Source organism: Xiphias gladius, chromosome 15 (assembly GCF_016859285.1).
Source record: "Xiphias gladius isolate SHS-SW01 ecotype Sanya breed wild chromosome 15, ASM1685928v1, whole genome shotgun sequence".
Lineage (NCBI taxonomy): Eukaryota > Metazoa > Chordata > Actinopteri > Istiophoriformes > Xiphiidae > Xiphias > Xiphias gladius.
This window is the reverse complement of record NC_053414.1, coordinates 31437505-31450738: the sequence shown is the minus strand read 5'-3', so window position 1 is coordinate 31450738 and position 13234 is coordinate 31437505. Positions and strand designations below refer to the sequence as shown.

General features: G+C 40.1%; 1 protein-coding gene across 3 annotated transcripts in view; it reads right to left on the bottom strand.

Moving 5' to 3' along the window:
• Nucleotides 1-1621: 1621 nt before the first annotated feature.
• Nucleotides 1622-13234, bottom strand: part of vps37c (VPS37C subunit of ESCRT-I) — a 14948-nt gene continuing 3335 nt past the window's right edge. For all 3 annotated transcript variants that reach the window (XM_040147285.1, XM_040147284.1, XM_040147286.1), the window contains 3 exons: nucleotides 11598-11769; nucleotides 10808-10890; nucleotides 1622-3283 (listed from right to left, as the gene is read on the bottom strand). In XM_040147285.1, coding sequence (XP_040003219.1) covers nucleotides 2552-3283; nucleotides 10808-10890; nucleotides 11598-11769 — 987 coding nt within the window. In that variant the 3' untranslated portion in view covers nucleotides 1622-2551. The remainder of the gene's footprint in view (nucleotides 3284-10807; nucleotides 10891-11597; nucleotides 11770-13234) is intronic.

Sequence of the window (13234 nt, the reverse complement as noted above, 5' to 3'; positions counted from 1 at the left end):
GAAGCTTGGTACACGACTATTGTTCCCAGTATGTTAGTGGTTAGCTCGTCAGCTACAGTAGTTCAACACAGTTGTCACTACGTCTCCAAGCTTGAACAACATACTTCGCTGTAGCACTCTCTGGTGTAAGCGGGCCTTTACAATGATGGAGAAGGAAGCACAGCTGCTGCTAACTTCCTCTGTAAACATTAAATTCAAGGAAAAAAACAAAAACAAAGCCGTGTCATCATCTTTGGTTAAAAAAATTAAAGGGTGACTGGTTTCTGGAGATACTGGTGATTATTCTGCCCACTGTCCATGGATAACTGTGCATCATGAAATTCACTTGCAACTCTTATCTGTGGACACATTTATGTTTGGAGTAGGTAAGTGTCTGGAAGAGCTGATAAATGAGGCAGCTACAGCTGAGAATATGGTTCCCTCAAAATCCTGCATCTTACAGTCTTACAGAACGTCAACAGTAAAACTTGAGTGACAAACTGTTTACAGTCCCGGTTGAAATTATTGGCACCCCTGAATTTTGAGTACAGAATTTAGAATATATTCAATAATAAATGCAAATTAAGCAATTTTGTATAATCTAAAAAATTTAATAAAATGGCCAAGGTTATTGAACAAAGGAAAATAAGAAAACAACACTTGAATAATAGTGAAATAATAAAAACACAAAATATATCCCAGACACAATTTTTGGCACCCTTCACTAATGTTTGGTTGCATAACCTTTGGCAACAATGACAGCCTCTAAACGTTCCTTGTAGCCATCTATAAGCTTGCACCTGTCTACTGGTAGTTTCTTCCACTCTTCCACTGCTAGGCATTCAAGCTCTTAAGTTTGCATGAGCCCTTTTTTGGCAGATTTCAGCTCTCTCCAAAGGTTTTCAATGGGATTTAGGTCAGGACCCATTACTGGCCAGTTTAAAACAGTCCATCTTTTCCTTTTAAACCATTCTTTTGTGCTGCTGGATGTGTGCTTTCGGTCGTTGTCCCGCTGAGAGACCCAAGACCTTTGCCTCAAAATCTCCACCATTTTTTTCTGTAGGTAGGGTGTTCTTTTCCTTGTGGGCTTCACTTCGTCACCTATAAACAAACTGATGCACTGCATTCCCAAAGTGCTCTACTTTGGTTTCAACGTTATACCAGAAAGACTGTGGCTTATCTATGAAAGTTTTGCAAACTTTTGTTTTTGCCTTTCTTTCAATAGTGTTGTCTCCTTGGCCTTCGCCCATTGAGCCGTACTTAGTTTAGTGTGCAGCGTCTGGTATGGGCTGAATCCACCACTCTGGATTGCTTCAGGTCAGCCTGAAGCTCTTTAGATGTCTTGCGTGGTGTTTTTTCCACAATCCGCATCCCGCTTCGCAGTCTGCTCTAATTGAGTTTCTTCACCACATCCTGGAATTGTCTTAACAGTTTTATGACTGTGAAACTTCTTGATAAAATTACAAACTGTTGAAACAGGGATTTCAAGATCTTTGGCGATTGCGTTGTAGCCTTTGGAATAGTAATGTTTTGATAAGAGCATTTCTGATGCTCTCAGACAGCTCTCTTCTTCACCATTGTGAAAAAGAAACATCATTCATTGGTTAATTCAGATAATTTGAACACTGAAAATTATGAACAGGTGAGTTTTATGTTTTTTTTTATTTGTTTGAAGAAATAATTTAAATTCATCAAAAGGGTGCCAATAATTGTGTCAAGTCTACATTTTAACTCCATACTTTCTATTTCACTATATGAAAGCATTTTTTGTTGTTTTTCAATAACAGGACATTTTATTAAAGATACTGATTATACAAAATTGGTTAATTTGCATTTTTTTCTGAAAATATTCTAAATTCTGTACTTATAATTCATGGGTGCTAATAATTTTAACCAGGTATGTACGCCATACTGTGTGACAGCATTTCACTTTTCCATTTTAGCGGCATTTTATGAGCCCTATGATGATGAAACTAGGACATAAATCTTCCGTTATGAGCTGTTTCTCAGTGCAGACTGTGCTCATGAATAACAATGTGAAGCAGACAGATTCTTGTCACACAGCTACTGGAAACTGTTTGATGTTACAAAGACTCATTTCTGACATGTATTTGTCTTAACGGGGAGTGCACTTGTGTGTTTATAAAGGTCTTTCTGATTGCCAAATAGCAACATGCACACACTTGAAATGGAAGAGGAGGAAGAAGGGATCGATGGAGAAAGGGAAGAGAGCGAGTGTATGAAGGACCAGATACAAGTGTGTTAACATTTAAACACAACGCAACAACCTGAGAGTTGGTGGGTCGTAGGGTGACAGAGAAAGGGAAAGGGAAAGATAGAAAGGCATAGAGATAAATAGACTGAGAGAGAAATTTAGAGAAAGAGAGAAATAGTGCAACAAAGATGAGTAAAGTGAGACACCTCTTGAATCTGGGAGCATGGGAGACAGAGGAGGGAGGGCAGAAAAGTTAAAAAGACAAGAGGAGGACAAGGAATTAGGTTGGGGAGTGAGGGGGCAGCAAAGAAGGGAAGAATTTATTAGAAGAATTGAGACATAGGAGCAGTAGTGCTTTCAGGAGTACGGCTGTGGAACTCCATATCCTGGTCTGTAGATGGGTCTCCCCGTTGGTGACTGAGAATTGGAATAGGGTGGCCCGGCAGGGTAGCTGTAGCCGCCGTAGCTGTAGGAGGCTGGGTAAGGCGCAGGGACGCTCTGGGGGTGGCTGGGGGTGTACTGGCCAAATGCTGAGCCTGGGTGTGGGGCAGGGAAGGAGGGCTGGCTCGGGTAAGGGCAGGTGGCTGAAGCTGGAGGCCCGAAAGCAGGCATGGGGCCAGAGTAGCTCCCTGCCGGGGTGAAAGGTGAGCCGGAACCTGGGTATGGAGGGAACTGTGAGGGGGGATTGGCTGGGCCGGAGCCTGCTGCTGCCGCTGCAGGTAGGGGGTTGGGTTGGGAGACAGGGTAGGGGCTGTAGGGGAGGCCGGAGGAGCACACTGCAGATGAGGAGGCTTGCTGAGAGGCGTTTTGGTAACTGGAGGACTGAGGTTTGGAGTTCGGCTGTTGCTGATTTGTCGTCGTCGCTATTGTTGTCTGTTGATTCCATGGTAAGGGCGTGGAGATGGGGTCCTGGCTGATGCCTGCTGATGATGTAATGGTGGTGGGATTGCCCCCACTCCTCTGTCGCAGGATCTCCTGGAGTTTCTCTATCCGCACCCGTCTTTTGTGAGCAAGTGAGCGCAGGGAGAGGAACCGATCAAGGAAGGAGTCCAACGGCAGAGAGCCCTCCAGAAACTCATCAGCTAGAGCCTGGAGACAGACACACACATCCAGTAATAGTGATGAATACTGCTGAGTACATCATACTATCAGGGCTGCATAATTATGGGTAAAATGTGAGCAACATATTCTCTTTTTATTATTATAAATGCATTACATATTTTCATTATGAAGATAGAAAAACAATATGATCATTACTGAAATGTGATACTCGTATTAACTTTACAAAGCCATGGTACCAGCTTCTCACAATAAAAACGACAAATGTAAACAAAACACATACAGTGCTGTAGGATCTAACATGACAGTGCAAACCAAGGACACTGTAAACCTCAATCATAATCCTTTTTTCGGTAGCCAACTGAAAATATAAAACAAAACTTGCATAATAGTGAGATAATATAAACATAAAATGTACCCCAGACACATTTATTTGCAGCCTTCACTAATGTTTGGTTGCATAACCTTTGGCAACAACGACAGCCTCTAAACGTGTCTTGTAGCCTTGTAGAAGCTTCTTGCACTTGTCTGCTGGTAGTCTCTTCCACTGTCACATTGCTATGCATTCAACCTCTTTTAAGTTTGCATGAGCCCTTTTTTGCAGTGGCAGATTTCAGCTCTCTGATAAAACAGTCCATCCCTTCCTTTTCAACCATTCTTTTGTGCTGCTGGATGTGTGCCTTAGGTCGTTGTCCTGCTGAAAAACCCAAGACCTTTGCCTCAAATCTAGTTTTCTGACACTTTTTATTCTAAAATGCCTTTGTAATATTCTGATTTCATCATTCCTTTGATTATTTTACTGCCTCCAGTACCAGACGCAACAAAGCAGCCCCACAGCATGATAGAACCTCCACCATGTTTTACTGTAGGCAGGGTGTTCTTTTCCTTTTCTCCCAAAGAGCTCTACTTTGGTTTCATCTGTCCCAAGAACATTATCACAGAAAGACTGTGGCCTATCTATAAAAGTTTTTGCAAACATTAGTCTTGTCTTCTTGTCCCTTTCTTTCAAGAATTTTGTCCACCTTGGCCTTCGCCCATGGGGCCTACTTGATTTAGTGTGCAGCGTATGGTACAGAAGCTCTTTAGATGTCTTGCGTGGTGTTTTTTCCACAAGCCGCACAAACCTTCACAGACATTTCTTCATTGAGTTTCTTCTTAACATCATGTTCTGGAAATGTCTTAACAGTTTTATGACTGTGAAACTTCTTGATAACATTACGAACTGTTGAAACAGGGATTTCAAGATCTTTGGCGATTGTGTTGTAGCCTTTGGAATTGTCATGTTTTTTGATAATAGCATTTCTGGTGCTCCAAGACAGCTCTTGTCTTTGCCACTGGGAAAAAGAAACTGGAAACAATCAGCCCCTTTTTATGCAGTAAAACCATCATTCATTCATTATTCAGGTCACATGAACTCTGAAAATTAAGCACCGTTTTTTTTTTTTTGGTTTTTATTTATTCTGTTTGAGGAACTAATTTAAATTCATCAAAAGGGTGCGGATAATTGTGTCAAGCATACATTTTATGTCTGTATTTTTTATTTCACTATGTGAAAGTATTTTTGTTGTTGTTGTTGTTCAATAACTTTGGACATTTTATTAAAATATTTTGATTATACAAAATTGGTTAATTCACATTTATTTCTGAAGACATTTTAAAATCTGTATTTAAAATTCAGGGGAATTTCAACCAGGACTATAAAAGTTGTGCACAGCAGTGGCATATCATAGTCTATCTGATTCATTTTGCTTCTTATTTCACCATAACACTCACATTAGATTTGTTTTCAAATCTTCGCCATCTTCCTGTGTACAGATTATCACATGATGAAACACAGGAGGGTCATTTGCTGTAAGGACTTAGGGAGAAAAGGGAGTGCTTGGTTTGATGCAATGCATCTCGCTGCTAATGTAAACATGGTAGAATTGTTGTCATGTAAAAATGAGACTGAAGAGGGGTGTGCACAAAGATTGAGATTCAAAAACGTATCCCTACATACTACGCAAAGTAACAAAACCCCCTCTAAACCACTAAGAGTTGGTTCTCCTTAATACATCCATGGTGAAGATCACTTCCAGCACAGATACAGGAGTATAGTGCCGCTCATTAAAAACAGTTTCAATAACATGTACCGCTGTAAAGAGACTACAAAATATGCTATTCTATCCTCAGTAAACAAATGGTGTGACAGAAATTGGACTAACTACTATACATGACAATGTATAGTACTGCAAGAAACAACTGTCCAGTCTAAGCAGATTATGTCAGTTACATACTACAGCTTCATGAGAGGCCGCAGAATGCTTACTACTTTGTATGTGTATGTGTAAACACAGTGTCAGGCTGGTTATAAAAGAATTTAAAATTCTATTTGCACTCAGGTGTCAGTAGCCAACATTGCTATTTGCACCCAGGGTGCATAGCTAATGTGGCTATTTACACCTGGGTTTTAGGCTCTCCTGGACCAATTCAATGAAACACACAGGGCAGGTTGTGGCAGAAAGGCTTTCTAACACATGGTTCATCATGTGAAAGGGTCTATATTAATCGTAACCATGATCCTTTCCTAAACCTAACCAAGTAGTTTTGTATCTTAAACCTTAACAAAATGAAAAAAGAATATAATGAAAAAAAATGAAGATAAGTCAACTAAGTCTGAAAATAAATCAATATCAATTTTTGATTTCTCACAGGAGTCTAACCCCTCCTGGGTGTAAGTCCTGTGCTTCATCCACCATAACTTCTTCCTTACGCGGCCTTTGTTGCTCTTTATACGTCCTCACCTGACTTCCTTTAGCCTTTCTGCTAGAAAGTGGCGTTTAATAAGTGCCTGTTTAGATTGGCACTTGGCATATGGCGCTTAAAACAAGGCACTTGGGGAGCAAATGGCATTCCACACGGGTGTAATTAGCAGTATAGCTGCCAGGTGACTCTTTTCACCTGGGTGCAAATAGACATTCTGAATTTAAAATAACGCTGCAGCCCAACAAACCAGTGAAGGGACCAGAACAGCACCTGCAGCCAATGGGCCGGTCAAACACCGTCATACGATTATGACCAGATTCCTTGTAGGCTGGTATATCGTCTTTTCAAGATAGTCTTTATGCTATGTCAACAATGAATTACTATATATATCTACAGTAACTATAGTTTTCTCTTTTTACTTCCTCCAAGCACTTCTTAGGCCAAAAACATATCCTCCAAGTACAAGTCTGTGAAAACTTGTGTGTTATAAATGTGTGTGTTATGATGTGTTATAAAATGTCGGACCTGAAACTCCTAAAATGACACAACTGTAAATGGGAATCCACATTAAAGGAACGACATGAGCGCCATGTGAGCTCTGCTGAAAAGTTTGGTCAGTTCAATCTACGCCGACTGCAACCTCTGTTCAGCCATTTCTGGCCTCAGAACCAGCTATCTGTTAGCTGAAAGGACATCAGCCAGCCTATCTTCATTAGGCTGACTGATATCTGATGTTTACTGGATAAAAATAGTTTTCAAGAAGGCTGCATTAGGATTATACAGGATGAAAACAGCATTTTTTTTATTTATTTATTCATTGATTTTATTTCTGCCAACAATGAAACCAGGAAGCTCACAGTGACACTGATCAATCATTACAGATACCAATCATAACTTAATAGATAAATAGCAGGAGATGTGTGATTTAAACAGCTGTGATCTGGTTCTAAGTGTGGCAGAGAAAAAGGTAGACTCAGAGAGTAAAAAAGGTGGGGAATTATGCATCAGAATTGACTGATACATTTGATAAAAAAACAAGTGCATCTATGTTGTGAGACGGGCGAGTGACAGACGTAAAAAAAATGCTTCTAAAAACCCTTTTTATGTGGACTGGCCTCAATGCTGCCTTTAGAATGACTTTGGCCCTGCATGAAAAGATGCAGCCCTCTCATTCAATAAATGGAGTTGTTCTAGTGACACAGTGTGGGGGTCAACAAAGGGGACTCTAGCAAAACAATTCAGGGGCAGGGGAATTTGGAAAAAAGTTGAACCAGGCTCACCTTTTGTGCACCATGATGTCATCCAGCAAGACGCTGCATTGGCCAATCACACACACGAAAGTGCAAAACCCTGGTAGATCACTTTGTACCTGTATTAAAACGTTTGTTTTGGCATCTGTTAAGCCTTTAAATGCATTGATACATTACTCAATCTGGACTTTCTGGATTGTACTTCATGTCTCACAGGTACCTTAAACAACACGCCACCACCAACGCAGCCCCTTTACATTAGGGCTCAGAATCACAACTTATTTAGATATAAATATCGTTGTGTGACCCTTCAAAAACCTTGACTGAACGTTGATGCTGGTATTCATCGCAATTGTATGTGTAGCAAACAAAGTGACCCTCCCTGTGATGTGAAGTAACCTAGCAAGTTAGCAAAATGTTTGACGCCTTGAATGACCTATTCCACTGTTCTGCAGTCTCCATGGATCTTCCATCCAGCATGACAAATAGCTGTTTGAGCTGTCATGAGATTGGATGCTACTGCATTCTGAAATTTCCTTCTGAAACCAATGAAGTTTTGGTTTATAGCAAGAGAGGATTACTGAGAGGTGACACTTTTTCTAAAATGTAGGGTTCCCTTTGGTTACGATTTATGGTCCCCTTTGGTTACCAGTTGTACAAATCAGGATTTAGTGCTTTCAGTGGCATGAAATCAAAGTGTGTCCAGTCTAGATATGACAAGATAAGATGAGATGTGATGCACAATATTGGCATTATCTCAATGAGAAGGTTAAAGCAACACCATCTCATGAGAAATGGTTAGTTCATGTCAACATCTGTGTCAACATAATGTGGCAAGAAAAAGTAAATGAACCATTTGGAATTATTTGCATTTATTTATAAATTGGTCTAGCAAACCTGTAGTAAAGTCAATGAATCCAGATTGGAGGTGTGGATTTAGAGCTGATTTGATTTATAAAAACACTCAAACATTTGAGTTTGCTGTTCACAAGAAAAACCTGCTGATGTGACCCATGCCTGACAAAAAAGATCTTAGAGGATTTAGGATCCCGAATTGATTTGCATTAAGATGGAAAAGGGTTACATAGTCACCTCAAACAGTTTAGATATTCATCAGTCCAAAGTCAGAAAAACTGTCTCTAAATGGAGATGATTTAATGCTTTGGCACAACATAAAATGCTCAATGAAATAAAAAAGAAGCCCTGAGCAACAGCTCATGGCTTAAAGGAGTAATTGGAGCTCTTTGTACATGAGTTGACCATACACAGATCATGCATTGTTGCATGGAGGAAGCCACTGCTCTCCAAAAATTAAAAATTCCCTGTGCCTGAAGTTTGCCAAAGAGCAGCTTGATGTGCACCATACGGTGGTGTAAAAAGGGCATGGCATGGCAACATGAAAACATCATCCCAAAAGTGAAGTACAGTGGAGGTAATATGATGATTTGGGACTGCTTTGCTGCCTCTGGGCCAGGACAGCTTGCCATCACTGAGGGGAAAATTAATTTAAAGGTTAATCAAGGTATCTTACAGCATAATGTCAGGGTGGCTGTCCGCCAGCTGAGGCACAATATAAGTTGGGTGATGCAGCAGCACAATGACCCTAAATATGGAAGTAAATCTACTACAGAATGACTTCTAACATAGAAAATCCACCTTTTGCAGTGGCCAAGTTAGAGCCCAAACCTCAACCCAATTGAGATGCTGTGGAATGAGCTCAGAGAGCTGTTCACACTATACATTCAAAGAATATGTCTGAGCTGAAGCAGTTCTGTGAGGAAGAATGGTCCAAATTCTTCATGAACACAGTGCAGCTCTGAACTGCAGCTATCAGAAGAGCTTGTTTGAAGTTATTGCTGCCAAAGTAGGTAGAATGCTACTAGCTTAAGCACATTGTGTTTGTCTATACTTGTGACTTAGATGAAGATCAGATCACATTAAATGACCAATTAATGCAAAAAACCAGGTCAATCCAGAGGTTTCACAAACTTTTTCTTGCCACTGTATAGTGTTTTAGGATTTTTAAGTAGCATAGCGGTGATTGGCTACTGGTTTTACCTCCTGTGTTGTTGCTCAGTGCTGTTTATTTGTTCAGTTATTGTGGAACTACATTGAGAAATCCAAAACTAATTTCAACATGGGGACAAATAAAGTATATCTTGATTATAATCGTAGATTAAAATTTTCTCTCATAACTTTTCATTAAATTCCTGTCTGTCATTTTACGAGACTAGGTCAAAACCTAGTATACGGCTGGGCTGCCCTTTATCTGTTTGCTTCTCTCCTACTCTCTGTGTAAACATACACTTTATGCAATTTAATACAGACGAATTCCCAATAAAGCTGTTCTCATTTACATGCTTTACTGTTTCTGTTGTCAGATAACTGTACAAGTATGAAATAGTGACTGAAATGTCGCCCATTAAGACTACATGCCAGCAGTCACCAAACTGCCGCCCTGCACTGCTAAAGTCCTGATCTTATAATGGTGACGTTATGTGACAAAACTATACACATAAGTTAGAGAGAACGGCTGTGCTGTGGTTTCAGCTACATTTACTTGTAAAATGATCACTCCATGAAAAAGTTAGAAGCTCATTCACGTCTCTGCCAGCTGCCATGTGTGGTCAATTGAATGAGACACATATACAGTTAGATGCATAAGTATTTGGACAGTGACACAATTTTCGTAAATTTTGCCTCAGTACACCACCCAAATGGATTTGAAACAAAGCCATCAAGATGCGACTGAAGTGTTGACTTTCAAATTTAATTTAAGGAGTTTCACAAATATATCGCATTAACAATTTAGACATTACAGCCATTTTTATACATAGTTCCTCATTTTCAGAGGGTCAAAGTAATTAGACAACTGACTGACAATCAGTTTCATGGCCAGGTGTGACCTGTTATCTCGTTATTTCATGACAAATTAAGAAGATAAAAGGTCTGGAGTTGATTCCAAGTGCAAGTACTGAATTTGCATTTGGCATGCTGTTCATGGAAACTCTCAATATGCAGTCCAATAAGGTGTCGATGTACTTGAAGGAGGATATGATTAGGCTGAAAATACAAAACAAACCTATCAGACAGATGGCAGAAACTTTAAGAATGGCAAAAAACAACAATTTGGTAAATTCTTAAAAAGAAGGGATGCACTGCTGAGCTCAACAACTTCAAAAGGCCTGGAATATCACGGAAGACAACTAAAGTAAATAATTGCAGAATTCTTTCCTTGTTGAAGAAAACCCCTTCATAACATTTAGTCTGGTCAAGAACACTCTGGAAGAGGTAGACGTATGATTGTTAAAGTCTATAATCAAGAGACTCCTTCATGAATGTAAATACAGACTGTAAACACCCCCTGATGACGCAATAGAAACTTTGCGCCAATTCACTTTGAAAGAGCATTGACCAATGGTGTAACTTCAGCACTCAGTCACACAGCATTCAGCTGACAAATGGTGTAACTTTATCAGTTAGTCAGCAGCTGAGGATACAAATTCACACACATTTTGTGTGTGTCACTCACAAACTATCTTAATAGTTATGCACTGACCTCTGACTCTGCCTCTGTTTTGCTGCCCTCTGCCTGTAGTCTGGAGAACAACGCCTCTGGAGACACCTGACCCACCATCCCATCTGTGGAGGATGAGAATAGCAAGAGGAGGAGAGAGACGGAGTGAAAGAGAGAGAGAGCAAGATAAAAATACATCCTAGCAGGGCACAGGAAAAACTGGTTCTGTTCATCTGAGTGACTGTTCATTGGGGTCGAAAGACTAATGACAACTGTGCAGTGACATCATTAATCATCATCATCATCATTAATGGTGAGTGTGTGTGGAGACAAAGAAGCAGGTTTTATTTTCATAGTTTTGGAGAACCATTCCCCAAACTTCCCAAAAATCATTCCCATTTAGCAAATAACTACAAAAATAACAAAAAGCAATACAAGTGTACCATTGTATCAATTACAGTATGTATAACCAGCCAACATATTGCAAGATCAACATTTTTATTACGTTTTCTACTGCCAATACTTAACACTAACATTTAACAAGAAGAAACTTGTGAAGAAGCTGATATTTCTGCCTCTTATTTGTGCAGTTGCGGCAGTTGCTCGTGTTGTTAACTGATTGAAACTCAGCTCATTTGTTAGTCTATTTGTTTGGGCACAAGCTGGGAATTTTCCCCTTAGGTCAATACTGTCTTATGTGTTTCACTAGATAATAATATTTTATTAATATTAGAATTGTACTAACACTTGTCAATATGTATGAAGAAGACATTGTAGTTTTAACATACTATTTTGTTGTGACCTCACAATCCCCTCACCCCGCCCCACCCACCTCTCAGGGAGCAATGTTGTCTGTAGGTTTCTCTGATGGCCTCTAGTTGAGAGTATCTCTCCATCAACACCTCCTTCTGCAACTCTAGACGAGGCTTCATGTCCAGGTTTTGCTCAGCAAGGCTGCGATTTGATGCCAGCGCCATCTCCCTCTCCAGCTGGATGTTCTGGATCTGTAGCAGAGAAAGACAGGTATCAGACAATGGAAACTTTACATTTAAGGCACTTTGTGGATGCCACTAAATGCAGGGGGGGTTATTATTTTATTTTTTGCAGTGCAAATATCATTCTGTGGGGTGAAAGCTGGGTATCAAGACTCAATACTTCATTATGTCAGTATCATAAAGTATAACAAACTGTTAAGTGCCAAAAGATGGCATCTGGTCAGATTAAGCATCTTGTCTACTCATTGTATGATCAGACTTTTTCCAGTTTTAGACTACTTAATTAAGCTCTTTAGATATTCGAGAACTAGCTTCTAATGTTCAACGAAAAAAGGGGGCTTTAACATCAGGTCAACACAACTCCCGTGCTCCCTTGCCTGGATCTCTCTCTTCTCTACACTGCTCCCATTGGGGCAGCGACAACTCTTCTCTTCACAGTTCTCTTCTCTGCAGCGGACTGTTGCACTGAACTCTCTTTCTCAATGGCAGCAACGCGAAAGCCTGCCTAAGAGTAACCAATAGCGAACAACTTTAATCTAGCGCCAACAGCTACTACACAAAATCTGCCAGCTGATTTTGCAAACAACAGTAAGCATCAAGTGGCTAGCTCTGTAAGGAGAACAAAGGTGGTGCCCCCAGGTGAATTTGATGTAAATTAAATCCTATTACCTAATATAATTATTATTACTGATAGACAAAATTGATAAGCTGTTGCACCTACAAAATCCCCAACACTATTAATACTAGCACCAACAAATTTTGACCAATACCCAGGCCTAATGGGTAGATGACACGGAGAGCCACATAAGTGGACAGTGATTTCATGAGAAATACATTTTTCGAAAAACTCATATTCATAGGTTTAAGTTACACTTTGCTTCTGACCTTATTTCCATGTACAGAATTAGCCCAGTCACAGGGGGAAGCATGTCTACAGCACTTTTCAGACATGGATTACACAACACTGCTGACTTCAGCTCTCTGTTCGAGTGATGGCTTCTTATCACTTAGACATAAAGTAAGTGTCTGTTACATAAATGTTCCTCACAGCTTCATTCAGACATGAGAGGATGATATCAAAAGAGTCTAAATGCTCTGTGACATTTGGCACAGAGGTTGGAGGTGCTCGGAGGTGCTCGGAGGGAGCAGTGTCACAGCAGTGCTGAGTTGGAAAGTAATAATATATAGGAAGAGGAGTGATTTCACGTCTCTCACAAGCTGCTGCAGCAAGCTGCAGGGTTAGGGTTTGGGTTACCCCCAACCCTAACCCTGTTTTTTTATCAGTTACAGCATACACATCTGCTCTGTAAACCACTTGTCATGTGTTCTCCTTTGAGAAAAAAAAGATCAGACCAAAGGATAGAAACTTATATTTCATATTTTTTGATTTCATGATGGTGCCGGCCTTTTTAGGATAAAGTCAACCAAATGTTGCATAAAGCATTGAGGTCAGTGTTGTATAACGGGCAGAGCA